The 20,797-nt window shown below is 34.4% G+C and overlaps 1 protein-coding gene across 2 annotated transcripts in view; it reads left to right on the top strand.

Moving 5' to 3' along the window:
• LOC144450414 (receptor-type tyrosine-protein phosphatase gamma-like) overlaps positions 1–19,084 on the top strand; it is a 111,134-nt gene extending 92,050 nt beyond the window's left edge. For both annotated transcript variants that reach the window (XM_078141128.1, XM_078141046.1), the window contains 6 exons: positions 2,845–2,921; positions 6,483–6,611; positions 7,722–7,859; positions 12,175–12,314; positions 12,915–13,050; positions 16,672–19,084. In XM_078141128.1, coding sequence (XP_077997254.1) covers positions 2,845–2,921; positions 6,483–6,611; positions 7,722–7,859; positions 12,175–12,314; positions 12,915–13,050; positions 16,672–17,157 — 1,106 coding nt within the window. In that variant the 3' untranslated portion in view covers positions 17,158–19,084. The remainder of the gene's footprint in view (positions 1–2,844; positions 2,922–6,482; positions 6,612–7,721; positions 7,860–12,174; positions 12,315–12,914; positions 13,051–16,671) is intronic.
• The last annotated feature ends 1,713 nt before the right edge of the window (positions 19,085–20,797 follow it).

The raw sequence follows: 20,797 nt of genomic DNA, 5'->3' as shown, positions 1-20,797 counted from the left end.
TGTACATTTCACTTACAATGTGCTAACTGTCATACATTGTACATTTCACTTACAATGTGCTAACTGTCATACATTGTACATTTCACCTACAATGTGCTAACTGTCATACATTGTACATTTCACCTACAATGTGCTAACTGTCATACATTGTACATTTCACTTACAATGTGCTAACTGTCATACATTGTACATTTCACTTACATTGTACATTTCACTTACAATGTGCTAACTGTCATACATTGTACATTTCACTTACAATGTGCTAACTGTCATACATTGTACATTTCACTTACAATGTGCTAACTGTCATACATTGTACATTTCACTTACAATGTGCTAACTGTCATACATTGTACATTTCACCTACAATGTGCTAACTGTCATACATTGTACATTTCACTTACAATGTGCTAACTGTCATACATTGTACATTTCACTTACAATGTGCTAACTGTCATACATTGTACATTTCACTTACAATGTGCTAACTGTCATACATTGTACATTTCACTTACAATGTGCTAACTGTCATACATTGTACATTTCACTTACAATGTGCTAACTGTCATACATTGTACATTTCACTTACAATGTGCTAACTGTCATACATTGTACATTTCACCTACAATGTACTATCTGTCATACATTGTACATTTCACGTACAATGTGCTAACTGTCATACATTGTACATTTCACCTACAATGTGCTAACTGTCATACATTGTACATTTCACCTACAATGTGCTAACTGTCATACATTGTACATTTCACTTACAATGTGCTAACTGTCATACATTGTACATTTCACTTACAATGTGCTAACTGTCATACATTGTACATTTCACTTACAATGTGCTAACTGTCATACATTGTACATTTCACTTACAATGTGCTAACTGTCATACATTGTACATTTCACTTACAATGTGCTAACTGTCATACATTGTACATTTCACCTACAATGTGCTAACTGTCATACATTGTACATTTCACCTACAATGTGCTAACTGTCATACATTGTACATTTCACTTACAATGTGCTAACTGTCATACATTGTACATTTCACTTACAATGTGCTAACTGTCATACATTGTACATTTCACTTACAATGTGCTAACTGTCATACATTGTACATTTCACTTACAATGTGCTAACTGTCATACATTGTACATTTCACGTACAATGTGCTAACTGTCATACATTGTACATTTCACTTACAATGTGCTAACTGTCATACATTGTACATTTCACCTACAATGTGCTAACTGTCATATTTGTTTTTCTCATACCTTCTCTGACTATCATGCCCACTCTACTCCTCTCTTTAACCAACTTAATATTCTTGACATCTATAAACTTTGTAAACGTCAGACTTGCATGTTCATCTACGATCTACGGCCTAAGCTATATATACTATACACACACTCTCCATTACATCACAAACCAGTTGTCGCAATGTCTAGTAGTCTTGCTGCTAGACATTCGGGCTTATTTCCGATACGATAAGCAAACAAAGTTCGCAGTGAGGGCTTGCCCGAAGGTCTAGCTAATGTCATTTTCAGACTTCACATTCCATTGAGATGACATATGGCCGTGGGTTGGACCATGTATGCATGTATAAATGTTAATATATTCAATAACCCATTGACCTCTATACTGCTAATGCTCTATAATACTAATGTCCAATATCACGTGATTATAACAAATTACTAACTATTATGTGTTATCAGTTTATGGTAATTGTGAGTTTGATGAGTGTGTAGACATTGTCATTCACACATTTCAGTTAAGGCATTGATGGTTATTTTTACAAGCCCCTCCTTAAGCTGAATATGAATGAAAAAATTAGCTATTGTCCTGTTTGTGCTTGTCACTAATGCAGTTCTCTGATTGGCAGTTATTTATATTCCTGAACAGCAGAGATGACATTTGCTAGACCTCGGATGTTCCATCCTTGATAGCGATGTTCAGTCTTGTGTAGTATTGTATCGGAAGAACATCCGAGGTCTAACAAATAGACTAATAGTCTAGCTGCTACGCCTCAAATGTTCTTCTGATAGAAGCCCAAACATCTAGCAACAAGACTAGTTGTCCCATAGCTATCTGACCAGAGCTAACATATGTGGTAACTTTCTGATCCCAAAGGTTAACTTCTCAAATACGCATCTATTAAAACCTGGAACTCTGTGCCCATGACAGTAAGAACGATAAACAATAGACATAACTTTAAGAAAAACTTAAAGCAGTATCTTTTGACATAATAACCTTTATATTTTGTCTGATTTCAATTTGCCACTGTAATTTTATTTCTGTATGTTAGAGTTTATACTTGTTATCTATTCTTATTTTACTATGTTTTGTTGTTGCTAGATCCAAATGAGCTTCCATGTATTTATTTATTTTTGGCACCAACAAATCTTTATCTCTTTATTTACATAAAATTGTATTTTTTGTTGTTGTGAAACTCGTACCCGCCCAAATATGTCTTCATTATTTGCATGTCTGGTCCTTGGACCTTGCTAATTTCGTAGGGAACTATTTCCATGGCCCTCTCCGGACATTTAATGTCCTTTCTGTTGCTTTCAAAGATTGTGGATATATTTTTCTTCTCTGATGGAATAAATTTCAATTTCAATTTCAATTGTAAAATCACAAAATGTTGTAGTTGTAAAAATATCAGGTTTACAGTGACATTCTTTGCCTTTACTTTTATAGCATCCATTGCAGGTTATGTACAATATATGCAAATTAGTAAAGATCCTAGATTTGTAATTGTTTGTTTGCATTGTGTACTTGTACTATTAGAAGCATTGTCATCATTAGAGATATTCTTTCTTTGTTCAGTGGACAGGTCAAGGGTCAAATTGTTACCAAAGCCAGGAGAAGATGGTTCTGATTATGTCAATGCATCTTTTCTGCAGGTAAGTACCAGAGTGTAATCACTGACTTACATTAAGGTTGTATAGCTGGCAAAACATTAAGTAATTGGTAGATTATGGGTATATTAACAAGGAGATAGAGCCCTGGAGTGATTGACCCATAATCTACCAGACAAGTTCTTTATTTTACTTATCATATGGCGTGATTGGCTGGAAATGAAATGGAATGTTTGCAATTTTTTAGTCCCCGAAGGGGTTTGGCTTCGTCCGTCTGTCCTGTGCATGCATGCATGCGTCTGTAATACATCATTTCTCAGATATGCAATATCCAATTTCTTTCAAACCTGACACAAAGGTGACGTATCATATGGGACATATGCACATCAATTTGTTTTTGAGATATGCAAATTTTACCGAATGACAGCCATATTTGTAGTTAAAAATCAATATTTACTGCATAACTCAAAAAGTGTAATATACAGACAATCCATTCAAGTGTCTACGCCCATATTATCAGATGCAAGCTATTTTTGGAGACTTTGCCTTTGACCGTGACTTTCAGGTCCAATAATCAAAATCAAGCCAATTCCTGCCTATCACAAACACATTGTAGTATTTACAAATTGTTAATTCCTGCCTATCACAGACACATTGTAGTATTTACATATTGTTAATTCCTGTCTATCACAGACACATTGTAGTATTTACATATTGTTAATTCCTACCTATCACAAACACATTGTAGTATTTACAAATTGTTAATTCCTGCCTATCACAGACACATTGTAGTATTTACATATTGTTAATTCCTGTCTATCACAGACACATTGTAGTATTTACATATTGTTAATTCCTACCTATCACAAACACATTGTAGTATTTACATATTGTTAATTCCTGTCTATCACAGACACATTGTAGTATTTACATATTGTTAATTCCTGCCTATCACAGACACATTGTAGTATTTACATATTGTTAATTCCTACCTATCACAGACACATTGTAGTATTTACATATTGTTAATTCCTGCCTATCACAGACACATTGTAGTATTTACATATTGTTAATTCCTGCCTATCACAGACACATTGTAGTATTTACATATTGTTAATTCCTACCTATCACAGACACATTGTAGTATTTACAAATTGTTAATTCCTGCCTATCACAGACACATTGTAGTATTTACATATTGTTAATTCCTGCCTATCACAGACACATTGTAGTATTTACATATTGTTAATTCCTGCCTATCACAAACACATTGTAGTATTTACATATTGTTAATTCCTGGCTATCACAGACACATTGTAGTATTTACATATTGTTAATTCCTACCTATCACAGACACATTGAATTATTTACATATTGTTAATTTCTTTTAAATCATGTTTACAAGTAATAATGAAGAAAAGAAGTATACACAACCATTATTTTTGGTGCTGATATCACTAAAAGAACCTGGTATGAATTATACTGTATAATTCATACCAGGTTCTTTTACGCCCACACCGCGTCACAAACCGTTCTTCATTTATTCCAAACGGAATGCAGTATGCCTAGAAAAATCTGATAATTTCATTTCATTTTGTCGCCAATGTCTTGTATTTTTATGTGGGAACAAACATAAACATTGTTGCAGAGTTTTGCATAATTTATTGCATGCTAACTCAGAAAATTACTTTGACAAAGAGTAGATAATGGCTTATAATCTACAGCAAAACCAGATTTCTGGTTGGTCAACTAGGTCTAGCCATGTGATAACTAGGTCTAGCCATGTGATAACTAGCTCCAGCCATGTGATAACTAGATCCAGCCATGTGATAACTAGATCTAGCCGTGTGATAACTTTACACAGAGCATAACAATTTTAAGTGTCTTCACTTTATACAATGTGTAACAAAGTGTCTCTACTTTATACAGGGTGTAACAAAGTGTCTTCACTTTATACAGTGTGTAACAAAGTGTCTTCACTTTATACAATGTGTAACAAAGTGTCTCTACTTTATACAGTGTGTAACAAAGTGTCTTCACTTTATACAGTGTGTAACAAAGTGTCTCTACTTTATACAGGGTGTAACAAAGTGTCTTCACTTTATACAGTGTGTAACAAAGTGTCTTCACTTTATACAGTGTGTAACAAAGTGGGTTTAAATGAGGCTTATGTACAAATTAACTTTGTGTGCTGTACTCCATGACTTCACTTTACAAACTCAACATATTATTGGTGTACATAATGACATTGTATTTTTGCATTCACAAGGTATATGATAATCCTTTAGAGTCTAAATAAGGATTTTGGAGACCTATGTAGTACAATTTACAAGCCATTCTGCTGTATAACCAAAGGTTGGACCATTCTGCCGTCATTTCAAAGGTTGGACCATTCTGTCATCATTTCAAAGGTTGGACCATTCTGCTGTCATTTCAAAGGTTGGACCATTCTGCTGTCATTTCAAAGGTTGGACCATTCTGCTGTCATTTCAAAGGTTGGACTATTCTGCCGTCATTTCAAAGGTTGGACTATTCTGCTGTCATTTCAAAGGTTGGACTATTCTGCCGTCATTTCAAAGGTTGGACTATTCTGTCGTCATTTCAAAGATTGGACCATTCTGCTGTCATTTCAAAGGTTGGACCATTCTGCTGTCATTTCAAAGGTTGGACCATTCAGTCATCATTTCAAAGGTTGGACTATTCTGCTGTCATTTCAAAGATTGGACCATTCTGTTGTCATTTCAAAGGTTGGACTATTCTGCCGTCATTTCAAAGGTTGGACCATTCTGTCATCATTTCAAAGGTTGGACTATTCTGCTGTCATTTCAAAGGTTGGACTATTCTGCCGTCATTTCAAAGGTTGGACCATTCTGTCATCATTTCAAAGGTTGGACCATTCTGTCATTTCAAAGGTTGGACTATTCTGCTGTCATTTCAAATGTTGGACTATTTTGCCGTCATTTCAAAGGTTGGACCATTCTGCTGTCATTTCAAAGGTTGGACTATTCTGCTGTATAACCGAAGGTTGGACCATTCTGCCGTCATTTCAAAGGTTGGACCATTCTGCCGTCATTTCAAATGTTGGACCTTTCTGCTGTCATTTCAAAGGTTGGACCATTCTGTCATCATTTCAAAGGTTGGACCATTCTGCTGTCATTTCAAAGGTTGGACCATTCTGCTGTCATTTCAAAGGTTGGGTCATTCTGCCGTCATTTCAATGGTTGGACCATTCTGCCGACATTTCCAAGGTTGGACTATTCTGTCGTCATTTCAAAGGTTGGACCATTCTGCCATCATTTCAAAGGTTGGACCATTCTGTCATCATTTCAAAGGTTGGGTCATTCTGCCAGCATTTCAAAGGTTGGACCATTCTGCTGTCATTTCAAAGGTTGGACCATTCTGCTGTCATTTCAAAGGTTGGACCATTCTGCTGTCATTTCAAAGGTTGGACTATTCTGTCATATAACCTTCATTAACCCAACCCATATCCAAGCCAGAAAGATAACTATTGACCACTGATGATATTTGATCAGTACAGGGTATATAATTTGTGAAAATGTGTCAGTATCTATTCATGACAATTTTTGTTTATGTTCATGTTTCCAGGGTTACCGACTTAGTCAGGAGTACATCATTACTCAACATCCACTTGAACACACAGCTGTGGATTTTTGGAGAATGATATGGGATCAGAACTCAGAGACTATTGTGAGTTTGATAAGTTTGGAGAGTATGGTAAGTGTTGAAATATCACCAAATTGACAACCACATGGCTAATCTAGTTCCTGACGACAGTATTCTGATTTTACACTACTGTCTTCATACGTTATGTCTAGTCAATCTCGTTACTCTTGCACAGAATTCTGTGCTCTCCTCTACAGCGTTCATATAAACATGATGACGTCGGATCCCACATGATTTTAGTTTAAAGCAGACTGGAGGTGGAGTTCAGTTGGACATTTGCATTTCATATCAGTCCTAGAAATATAAGAAAGGTCAACAACGTTTGACCTTTGACAACAACAACAACCAGCAACCAATCACATGTTAGCGATCTACAGTTGAAAATATTCCATCTACCTCAGTATGGCTATTACTATAATGGGATGTTTTGGTAAAAGTTGTTTTCCCCTCCAAGATCAACAAAACCAAACATATTATGATAATGCGAGCACTTCTAGTGTGTTATTCCAATGAAAACATGAACGACAACTTGTTATTACATGCTAAGTTCCTGCTATATTCAAAACAGCTGTATCAATGAATATTAATGAGTGATGACAGCAGACTATCAGTTCATGATGGATTACTACTGACATGCGCTGTTTGTGCTTCACCCAGCATGGGGTTGAACCACATTTAATGCCTTGAGGATAAAATCGGAATACGGTTGTCAGGAACTAGACTACCACACCGCTATCTCACAAAAGACAAATAGAATTCCACACAGAACAGGTTTTATTCAAGACAAAATCTAATTTGAAGAAAGTCTATTGTAAGGAACCTGCATAAATCACAATTGAGTGCAGTGCTTTGTAGACTTTTAATGAGTCGGTATAGAAAAACACATCTTCATAACGGGTTAAATTATTAACAACATTTCATGAATTATGGAAGTAAGTTGGCCCTACATTTGTGTAGCCGCCTTGTGTCAAACCATCCCTCTGTACCTTTTGAGTATATCGTGTCAGTTTTGTATTGTTTTCAAAAGTGTAATTTTAATTTTGACAGTTTCATCTTGTGGGATGAATAATGATGATATTATTATAATTCTCTTTTCAATCCCTCACAAATATAAGATATAATTCTCACTTTAAGCATAATTTATTACTTTGGTATTTGTAGGAAGAAGGTGACTTGATGGTCTATTGGCCAACCACAGAGAGTAACAGTCTCAGCTGTGGTACATTTACCGTAAATCTTGCTGAAGAAGAACACCATCTCAACATGATTACCAGGAATTTCCTCCTGCAGTCTAGACAGGTTTGTTATAATTAGGGGGGGGGTCCGTCTGTCCGTCTGGAGTCATCTCTTAGAAATGACTGGTCTGATTTCTCTCAAACTTGGTACAAGTACAACACGCTATGGCATACATATGCATTACAATTTATTTTGTGGCTGCTCGACAGCCATTTTGTTACGATTTTTCCATGTCTAAAGCTATTACGCAGACATGCCTGAACAGATCTCACTCAAAGTTGGTATAAGGACAATATTCTATTACATACATATGCATGTCAATTTATGTCGTGATATGATCCAATATGGCCACTGGGCAGCCACTTTTTTTACAATTTTTTTCATGTCCGGAACCATTACTTGAACATGAATGGATCAAACTTGGTACAAAGACAACACACTATGGCATACATATGCATAGGATACAATTCAATATGGCCGCCAGACAGCCATTTTGTTATGAATTTTTCATTTTCAAAGCCATTACACAGACATGCCTGAACAGATCTCATTCAAAGTTGGTATAAGGACAGTGTTCTATATATTACATATATATCTTATGTCGACATTTTGTGTAACTTGTAAGCCAAATTGACAACACGGCCAACGGTTTTTACTAGACCAATTTGAATCAAATTTAGCCTCAGTTTGATCGTAAACCTGCTATATTGACTACCAAACTTAGTTAACATCAGTTATTTCTACTCAGTTGTAATCACTATAGATTTAGACTCAGTATATATGAAATATGAGTCATGTAAAAAAAAATTGGTGCAAAATGGGACAAAAACATGAGCTCAAAGTCAGTGCTCCTTGTGGCAGTTTGAATTTCCCGCATATGCGTAATTTACCCACAATTCCCTTTATATAGCAGACATCTGTGCTTAAATCATGTTTACAAGTAATATTGAAGAAAAGAACTACACACAAGCATTATTTTTGTTGCTCATATCACTTATTGAATGCAGCAATATTTGTAGTTAAAAGTCATTATTTACTGCATAACTCAAAAACTGTAATACATAGAGACTCAATTCAAGTGTCTACCCCACATTATCAGATGCAAGCTATCTTTTGAGACCTTGTCCTTTGACCTTGACATTGACCTTCAGGGCCAATTATCAAAATCAAGCCAATTTCTGCCTATCACAGACACATTGTAGTATTTGACGACTGTGTCTTCTACGAATTCTTGTCATTTTTACCCCCCGTAAGTGTACGGGAGGTATTAAAAGGGGGATGTCTGTCATATGTCCATCTGTGTCTGTGTGTGTCTGTCTGTGTCATCATTTTCTTAAAAACAGCTGTTTCAATTATACTGAAATTTGGTACACACAATGTTTGGGGTAATGGCTAGACCTGATTAGTTTTTGAGTGAGATCTGTTCATGTTAATTAGAAACATTTGCATATCTATGAAATCAAATAATTAAGCAATATCTCATGACTGCATACTTCAATTTCAATATAATGTAGTATATTCATTAAACATAACAAAGTACATATGTCCTATAAAGTTTGTTGATATACCTTACAGTGTTAATGAATAATTTGCATAATTAATGATTTTTAGTCCCCGCCGGACGAAGTCCGGGACAGGAACTTATGGATTGGGTTCCGTCCGTCCGTCCGTCCGCAGCCGTTTCTTGGAGATGCTTGGACCGATTTTTTTCAAACTTGATACAGGGGCAACAAACAATAGCATACATATGCACGTCAATTTGTTTCATGATACGATCCAATATGGCCGCCTAGCAGCCATTTTGTTTGCAAATTTTCCCTGTCTAAAGCCATAACTCAGACATGCTTGAACAGATCTCATTCAAAGTTGGTATTAGGACAGTGTTCTATGACATACATGTGCATATTCATTGTTGTTGTGATACGATCCAATATGGCCGCCTGGCAGCCATTTTGTTTGCGATTTTTCTATGTCCAAAGCCATAACTCAGACATGCTTGAACAGATCTCATTCAAAGTTGGTATTGGGACAGTGTTCTATGACATACATGTGCATATCCATTTTCGTCATGATACGACCCCCCATACCCGATCCATCCTTTATTGTTTTAGGCATGTTCCATGTCCAATAAGCAGACACAACATATCTAAGTCTGTTTGATTTAGGTTAGCGGGGAATGTCATTCTGAATGACCTGTTGGTAATTAGGCTATATCTTATAAAGACTGTATACGTCAATTTCAATACAATTCCCTCCATATGTTAACCATAACAAATCGCATATGTTCTATAAAGTTTGTTGATGTACAGTGTTAATGACTAATTTGCAAAATTAATGAGTTTCTGTAATTAGGCTATATCTTAAGACTGCATACTTCAATTTCAATATAATTTACTACATATATAAAACATAAAGTCCATATGCCGTATAAAGTTTGTTGATGTACCTTACAGTGTTAATGCATAATTAATTATTTTCAGTAATTAGGATGTATCTTAAGAAAGCATACTTGAATTTCAATATCATTTAGTACGTAATGTTAACCATAACAAAGTGGATACATACTATTAAATTTGTTGATATAGCTTACAGTTTTAATGAAAAATTTGCATAATTAACAATTTTAGGTACATTGAAACTAGGTTGGATCTTAAAAATTTAAGCTTCAAATTTCTTATCATATTATAATATGGTACATATATCAGCAATAATAATACACAGTTGTCCTACCATGTGAACTTTGTTGATACAACTTTTACCTTTACTGAGTAATTTGCCTTAATTAGTGATTCCCTTACGGGAGCCATTCAGTTTAAATCTTGTTATTTTTTTTAAGTTTGTGCAGTGTCTATTTTAAATAGTTATATAGCAGTAATAGGAGTGTATACAATGTCTATTTTAATAGTTATATAGCAGTAATAGGAGTGTATACAATGTCTATTTTAATAGTTATATAGCAGTAATAGGAGTGTATACAATGTCTATTTTAATAGTTATATAGCAGTAATAGGAGTGTATACAATGTCTATTTTAATAGTTATATAGCAGTAATAGGAGTGTATACAATGTCTATTTTAATAGTTATATAGCAATAATAGGAGTGTATACAATGTCTATTTTAATAGTTATATAGCAGTAATAGGAGTGTATACAATGTCTATTTTAATAGTTATATAGCAGTAATAGGAGTGTATACAATGTCTATTTTAAATAGTTATATAGCAGTAATAGGAGTGTATACAATGTCTATTTTAATAGTTATATAACAGTAATAAGAGTGTATACAATGTCTATTTTAATAGTTATATAGCAATAATAGGAGTGTATACAATGTCTATTTTAAATAGTTATATAGCAGTAATAGGAGTGTATACAATGTCTATTTTAATAGTTATATAGCAGTAATAGGAGTGTATACAATGTCTATTTTAATAGTTATATAGCAGTAATAGGAGTGTATACAATGTCTATTTTAATAGTTATATAGCAGTAATAGGAGTGTATACAATGTCTATTTTAATAGTTATATAGCAGTAATAGGAGTGTATACAATGTCTATTTTAATAGTTATATAGCAGTAATAGGAGTGTATACAATGTCTATTTTAATAGTTATATAGCAGTAATAGGAGTGTATACAATGTCTATTTTAATAGCTATATAGCAGTAATAGGAGTGTATACAATGTCTATTTTAATAGTTATATAGCAGTAATAGGAGTGTATACAATGTCTATTTTAATAGTTATATAGCAGTAATAGGAGTGTATACAATGTCTATTTTAATAGTTATATAGCAGTAATAGGAGTGTATACAATGTCTATTTTAATAGTTATATAACAGTAATAGGAGTGTATACAATGTCTATTTTAATAGCTATATAGCAGTAATAGGAGTGTATACAATGTCTATTTTAATAGTTATATAGCAGTAATAGGAGTGTATACAATGTCTATTTTAATAGTTATATAACAGTAATAGGAGTGTATACAATGTCTATTTTAATAGTTATATAGCAGTAATAGGAGTGTATACAATGTCTATTTTAATAGTTATATAACAGTAATAGGAGTGTATACAATGTCTATTTTAATAGTTATATAGCAGTAATAGGAGTGTATACAATGTCTATTTTAATAGTTATATAGCAGTAATAGGAGTGTATACAATGTCTATTTTAATAGTTATATAGCAGTAATAGGAGTGTATACAATGTCTATTTTAATAGTTATATAGCAGTAATAGGAGTGTATACAATGTCTATTTTAATAGTTATATAGCAGTAATAGGAGTGTATACAATGTCTAGTAAAAGAGACGTTCTTCATCAGTGAACTTCATAATTATAATGCATTTGATTTGTGTTTGATGTGTTACCAGGATGACTACATGATGAATGTAAGGCAGTATCAGTGTGGTTACTGGCCAGACAGTTGCACACCAGAAACACTGTTTGAATTAATCATAGCTGTTCAAAAATGGAAACAGCAATTTGAAGGTCCAGTCACAGTTCATGACAGGTAAGTTAAAACAAACCAAGGAAAATGTTAAATTAGTTTGATCATTGGTAGTAATGTTCATATATTATAGTTAAAGTCCACCTAGCAAACAGTACAAACTATATTATAGTTAAAGTCCACCTAGCAAACAGTACAAACTATATTATAGTTAAAGTCTACCTAGCAAACAGTACAAACTATATTATAGTTAAAGTCCACCTAGCAAACAGTACAAACTATATTATAGTTAAAGTCCACCTAGCAAACAGTACAAACTATATTATAGTTTAAGTCCACCTAGCAAACAGTACAAACTATATTATAGTTTAAGTCCACCTAGCAAACAGTACAAACTATATTATAGTTAAAGTCTACCTAGCAAACAGTACAAACTATATTATAGTTTAAGTCCACCTAGCAAACAGTACAAACTATATTATAGTTAAAGTCCACCTAGCAAACAGTACAAACTATATTATAGTTAAAGTCCAACTAGCAACTATTACAATTTCAAACTGCACCTTAAAGTGAATGCTAATGACACATTTAATGTAATTGAATATGTTGTAGTTAATATTGTGCATACAACTGCAATTATACTACAATGTTTCTTGTTTGAAGGCTTGGTTTAACATCAGCTGCAACTTTCTGTGCACTGTCTACCTTACACCAACAACTCAAACATGAAGATTCTGTTGACTCATACAAAATAGCAATGTTGTATCATCTTAGGAGACCAGGCTGTTTCTCTACTAAGGTGAGTTATGTTGCGTTTTCTAATTTACTGAGTTATGTTGAGTTTCTAACTCACTAAGTTATGTAGAGTTTCTAACTCACTAAGTTATGTAGAGTTTCTAAGTCACTAAGTTATGTTGAGTTTCTAACTCACTAAGTTATGATGAGTTTCTAACTCACTAAGTTATGTAGAGTTTCTAAGTCACTAAGTTATGTTGAGTTTCTAACTCACTAAGTTATGATGAGTTTCTAACTCACTAAGTTATGTAGAGTTTCTAAGTCACTAAGTTATGTTGAGTTTCTAACTCACTAAGTTATGATGAGTTTCTAACTCACTAAGTTATGTAGAGTTTCTAAGTCACTAAGTTATGTTGAGTTTCTAAGTCACTAAGTTATGTTGAGTTTCTAACTCACTAAGTTATGTTGAGTTTCTAACTCACTAAGTTATGTGGAGTTTCTCTTTGTACTGTTGAGTGTTCTTTTAGTGAGTTACTTAGAGTTTTCTCAACTGAGTGAGTAGCTTTGACTTCATAACTGTCACAATATTTTTCAGTTTTCTTACCGAATTGAATTGAATTGAATTGAAATGTGAACAAAAAATAATATTCTGTTTGATAGTACTTAAAAAAGTTAGATTTGCACCTTTGCAATAGGTACTATTGAAAGTCTGTGGACCAGACAAAGACCTACACAAGTTTGGGTATGAATTATACCAGACAAAGACTTAGATAAGTTTAGGTATGAATTACACCAGACAAAGACTTAGATAAGTTTAGGGTATGAATTACACCAGACAAAGACTTAGATAAGTTTGGGTATGAATTACACCAGACAAAGACTTAGACAAGTTTAGGGTATGAATTATACCAGACAAAGACTTAGATAAGTTTAGGTATGAATTACACCAGACAAAGACTTAGATAAGTTTAGGTATGAATTACACCAGACAAAGACTTAGATAAGTTTAGGTATGAATTACACCAGACAAAGACTTAGACAAGTTTAGGTATGAATTACACCAGACAAAGACTTAGACAAGTTTAGGTATGAATTACACCAGACAAAGACTTAGATAAGTTTAGGTATGAATTACACCAGACAAAGACTTAGATAAGTTTAGGTATGAATTACACCAGACAAAGACTTAGATAAGTTTAGGTATGAATTACACCAGACAAAGACTTAGATAAGTTTAGGTATGAATTACACCAGACAAAGACTTAGATAAGTTTAGGTATGAATTACACCAGACAAAGACTTAGATAAGTTTGGGTATGAATTACACCAGACAAAGACTTAGATAAGTTTAGGTATGAATTACACCAGACAAAGACTTAGATAAGTTTAGGTATGAATTACACCAGACAAAGACTTAGACAAGTTTAGGTATGAATTACACCAGACAAAGACTTAGATAAGTTTAGGTATGAATTACACCAGACAAAGACTTAGACAAGTTTAGGTATGAATTACACCAGACAAAGACTTAGATAAGTTTGGGTATGAATTACACCAGACAAAGACTTAGATAAGTTTAGGTATGAATTACACCAGACAAAGACTTAGACAAGTTTGGGTATGAATTACACCAGACAAAGACTTAGACAAGTTTGGGTATGAATTACACCAGACAAAGACTTAGATAAGTTTAGGTATGAATTACACCAGACAAAGACTTAGATAAGTTTAGGTATGAATTACACCAGACAAAGACTTAGACAAGTTTGGGTATGAATTACACCAGACAAAGACTTAGATAAGTTTGGGTATGAATTACACCAGACAAAGACTTAGATAAGTTTAGGTATGAATTACACCAGACAAAGACTTAGATAAGTTTGGGTATGAATTACACCAGACAAAGACTTAGACAAGTTTGGGTATGAATTACGCCAGACAAAGACTTAGACAAGTTTAGGTATGAATTACACCAGACAAAGACTTAGATAAGTTTAGGTATGAATTACACCAGACAAAGACTTAGATAAGTTTGGGTATGAATTACACCAGACAAAGACTTAGACAAGTTTAGGTATGAATTACACCAGACAGACTTAGATAAGTTTAGGTATGAATTACACCAGACAGACTTAGATAAGTTTAGGTATGAATTATACCAGACAGACTTAGATAAGTTTAGGGTATGAATTACACCAGACAAAGACTTAGATAAGTTTAGGTATGAATTACACCAGACAAAGACTTAGACAAGTTTGGGTATGAATTACACCAGACAAAGACTTAGATAAGTTTGGGTATGAATTACACCAGACAAAGACTTAGACAAGTTTGGGTATGAATTATACCAAACAAAGACTTAGATAAGTTTGGGTATGAATTATACCAAACAAAGACTTAGATAAGTTTAGGTATGAATTATACCAGACAGACTTAGATAAGTTTAGGGTATGAATTACACCAGACAAAGACTTAGATAAGTTTGGGTATGAATTACACCAGACAAAGACTTAGACAAGTTTGGGGTATGAATTATACAATAACAATAACAAGAGTACATCTGTTGTAAATAAATGCATATAGATATGTAGATTTTTGTATAAATATACAAAGGGTTTAAGCTTTGTTGACTTTTCTAATTCTTTAATAGTAAGTTATCTTTGGTTTTCTGTTAGCAATATTGTTATGTGAGTTATGACCGGTGTTCTCTGCCACTGTACTTTCATGAGAGTAGCAATGCACAAGTGCTTGTGATGTTCTCTGTTACTATTACTATAAGTTACTATTCTAGTAATACAATGGATATGACTGTCAAGGTCCATAAGAACTAGTCCTGTATCGATGTCAATATAGAAGACATCTATTGTGAATGTCAAGGTCCATAAAATTACCACTAATTAGTTTAAAAAATTAAAACTCCCAAAACTGCTGGGAAGATTGGGCTGAAATTTGGTGGGAATTTTCTTGGGGATGTTTAGATAAGTAATTGTTCATAATATTATTATCCTGTCAGTAATGTGCAAATTAGGTCTAACAATGTGTCTGTACGGTCAAAAATCTATAATCCAAGGTTACTGAGTAGATTGAGCTGAAATTTAATGGGGATGCATCTTGGGATGTGTAGATGAAGATGGGTGAATTCACAACATGATGATCCCATCAGTGGCAGGCAAATTAGGTCATAAAATATCAATTTGGTCAAAAACTTATATCTCAAAATGTACATGGGGAATGGGGCCAAAATTTGGTGGGGATGTTTCTGGAGGTGTCATTCTGCAGTTATTGTTCAAAAACATATTGACAATACTAGCAGCCGTGACCATGCCCATAGCAACAATGAAATGATGATGCATATTACAAAGATAACAACAGGGATTTGTAGGTACATGAATAAAGTTTTAAAAATATATGCAAATATCCCTAGCAACATGACCATGCTCATAGCAACAGCCAAATGATGGTTTATATTGCAAAGATGAAAACTGGGAATGGTAGGCAAGTGAATGTAGATTCCAAAAATGTATGCAAATATGCATTGCAACAAGACCATATCCATAGCAACAGCCAAATGATGGCATATGTGGTAAAGTTAGCAGCAGGGCTGGATAGACAACCTGATAAACATAAATAAAAAACAATACAGTTGTGCTACAATGCCATTGGCACTATTTTTATTGTCTTCCAGGAGTCCTTTCAATTTCTGTATATGGCAATGAAGAGTGCTGTGGAAAGTAAACAGAAAGAACGTAGGCTTGGTGGTGGTGGTAGAAATCACTTACCATCTCATGGTGGGTCAAACCACAAAAAATATGACCACCATACTCTAAACAGCATTAGGCGAGCATTATCACTGCATGAGGACCACCGACCACATTCTCCATCTCAGAACAGTATGAAGCGCTCACACTCAATGACAGAACCTGGCAGTCCTGGTGGAAGTTCAGGTTGGAAAATAAAGAAACGCAGTAGTGGTACACAGAATCCAAATATTACGGAAGAGGTGGAAACTGTGAAACAAGAAGATGGCAAGATGGCAGTGAAGTGGAGCAAACATCCTGATGTTGCAGTGGAAGAAGGAGATGCAAGGAAACTGTCCAATAACAACAGTTCAGGCTCAGATTATAGGGAATCAGGCTTTGAGGAGGATGAGGTGTTTGTAGAACCTGTTTGAGTTACATGTACTCTACAATGATCAACTAAATGACTAGTTTTAATCTCTGTGAGTGACAAACCTGCCAAATGTGAACTCACAATCTTGTATACCTTGTATAGAAATATTTAGGAGTTTTTCTTCACTTTGTATGTCTGTCATTGTTACGATGGTTGCTAACCACCATTTGTTGTATACATGTACTAAGTTTTCAATATTGACCTACATGGTATTAAGGTCAAAGGTCAAGTCTAACTGACAGCTTCATGTATTTGGTTACACCTATTAAAGGAACTCAAAACATAAAGAAAAGTTAAATGTTACAGTTCAGTTTTAAGAATTATGGTTTTGGCACAGCTGAACAACAGAGTTGAGTCATGCTATAGACATGGTAAAGTGTCTGTCTGTCTGTCTCTCTGTCTGTTTGTATATGTGTAAACAAAATAAAGTCCAAAACCGTCACACTGATTACATTGATATCTGTTGTTAATTTGGGTGTCTAGTTAGGAAATGTTGAAATCAAAATAACACCACAGGTGAGTGATTTGGGTGTCTAGTTGAGGAAATGTTGAAATCAAAATAACACCACAGGTGAGTGATTTGGGTGTCTAGTTGAGGAAATGTTGAAATCAAAATAACACCACAGGTGAGTGATTTGGGTGTCTAGTTGAGGAAATGTTGAAATCAAAATAACACCACAGGTGAGTGATTTGGGTTCAAATGTGAATTTTGTGAAAACTCGAAACCACCAGGCAGATTGAGCTGACATTTAGTTGGGATGTTCTTATGAATTTGTAGATTAACAATGACCATGCCCTTAGCATTATTAGATAGGCAAGGAAGTAAACATTCCAAAAATGTATGCCAATATGCATAGCAACAAGACCACATCTATATAGCAACAGTCAAATGATGGTACATATTTCAAAGTTAACAACAGGGATGGGTAGGCATCTGGATAAACAAGTATGTCTTGCAACAAGACCATGCCCATAGTAACAGTGAAATTATGACATATATTGCAGAGGATCAGGGATCGTTAGGAAAGTGGATAATCTTTCAAAAAATTGAGATATAGCCCAAAATAGCTGTAAAATGATATACAGTCACCTAGCAACTAAGGTATAGCCCAAATCAGCTGTAAAATGATATACAGTCACCTAGCAACTAAGATATAGCCCAAAACAACTGTACAGTGATGTAATTATATATTGCACAGGTACAACAAAGCTGCACCAGGATGTGGATAATATTTTTTTAACTAATGAAGTTCAGTAATGCTAGGGCATGGTGCAGTGTCTGTTTGTGTGTGTGTGTGGACAACATAAACTCAAAAAAAACCTGACCGATTGCCATGATATTTGGTTGGAACATTAGTTGTGCTACAGTGCCATTGGCACTATTTTTAATTAATATAAATAAAAGTTCATGAAAATTAAACGGAATCTGCCAACATTACCTTAGATCAGTAAGGATGGACTTGTTCATTTTTTGTAGAAAGTATTGTTATAGGTTATTGTACACAGCTTGAATCTCTTTTTTATATTCAAAGTTTGTGTATGTACATATCCAGAGAGAGAGAGTTTAGTATTTTATTTTATATGTCTACAAATGATAAATTTATATTGATAAGAAAATTACTCACAAGACAATTGTTGATGTTACTGCGAGAGTATAGCTGTCTAAATTATGACATGACCCTTGGGCATGAGTTTTGACTTGACAATAACATCATGGTATGGTGACTGTAGTAGACATCACAACCTAACCATGGGGTTGAGTGTTATATGTGTTACCAAATAACTGTATAACAGTCATGCCATAACATCATCTGCTTAAAATGCAGTTACTATTTTCCACCACAGTGTATATAGTCAACAGCATTACTCATCATAATATGTGTACAGCTTGTAGCTATGAGCAGATGCACACCAAGCACACACACACACACACACACACACACACACACACACACCCCCACCCACCCTGCTTTGTTTGAGTGACTACAAATTGTGTGCCTAATCAAGCCCAGTATTGTCTGTTCTGCATCATTATAGCATTATGGTATATGATAGCTATGCTTATGTATTCATGTAAAAGTTAACATCGCTATTATCCAATGTAGGAAACACTTTCAATTGTTTGCTAATAAAGATATACATCCAACTTTATAGGCAAGGTGTGCTCTTGCAGTTATTATCATTGTGGAATCATGAACACAACTGAACATTTTAGCTGTCATGATGGTAATTGTCAACCTGTCTCTGTATATTTGACTTAAAGTAAACAACAACAACAACCAGGCTTATTAGTCCCCAACGGGCACTGCCTGGAGCGAACTTATGTTTTGGGTCTCGTCCATGTGTGCATTCACCCTCATATCTCTAGCATGCACCAACTAATTTAAACCAACCTGGCATAAAGGCATTACTGGGACAAGCCATTAGCCAAGCAAGTGGACTTGTTATCAAAGAGTACCAATATTTACATATGTGATGATGGGCTCTTACATAACACAAGTAAACAGCTGTAAAACCTCTATTCGGCCGTCTGCATGGACTGCAATTGAGGCAAACCTTATCTCCGTCTTATATCAGTTGTTATCAATTTACTAGGCTATTATAAGTAATGCTACAAACAGCTTTAGAGATGCAAACAACTTTTATGACACCCGTTTTCGCCAGGCAAGCCCGCGGGTTTGTTGCACTTGGACCGCTAATGGTTTGTGACTGTCATGTATTAAACATGCTATGCGAGACATATGCACACCACTTTGTTTTACGACTGAATGAAATGTGACACAATGGCAGCCATACTTTGGAGGTATAACATGTAGTGACTCCATTCAAGTGCCTACACCCATATCAGATTCAAGCTATCTTTGGGGCCTTCACCTTTAACCTTGACCTTCAACGCTAATTATCAAAATCAAGCCAATTCCTGTCTATCACAGACACATTGTAGTATTGTTGTTGCCAACTTCTTTTAAATCATGTTTACAAGTAATTTTGAAGTAAGTAACAATACACAAGCATTTGTTTTGGTGCTCATATCACTTTTACAGAATGGCAGCCATATTTGTAGTTAAAAATAATATTTACTGCAGAACGCAAAAACTGTAATACATAGAGACTCCATTCACATATCAGATGTGAGCTCTGTTTGGGGCCTTCACATTTGACCCAGATCACTATATTTAATACAGCATAACTAAACAATTTCAATCATACACTCTATTCATAGACCATCAAAATTAAACTATTACTTACATATTGCAGACACTTACCAGCAATTATTTGTAGCTAATCATGTCTATAGATAATGCAGAACCAGATAAAAATACACATGCATTATTTTTGGTGCTCATGACTTTTTACTCAATGGCAGCCATATTTGTATTGAACAATCATGATTCGCCAATAACTCAAAAACGTTAATACCTGGAGATTACATTAAAGCGTCTAACCCTATATTGCCAGGTTTAAAATTTCTTTTTAGACTTGGACCTAGACCTGGATCTTCAGGTTCAGTTACTGAAATTCAGTAAATCCCTGTATTATCACAGCCACTTAGCAGTATTCATTTGGTGCCACCTACTTCTTTTAATTCATGTCTCCATTGAATCACACTTGAGGGGAGCTATTGGTCTTCTATGAATCGT

Source organism: Glandiceps talaboti, chromosome 1 (genome assembly GCF_964340395.1).
Source record: "Glandiceps talaboti chromosome 1, keGlaTala1.1, whole genome shotgun sequence".
Lineage (NCBI taxonomy): Eukaryota > Metazoa > Hemichordata > Enteropneusta > Spengelidae > Glandiceps > Glandiceps talaboti.
This window is presented reverse-complemented; position numbering and strand designations above follow the sequence as displayed.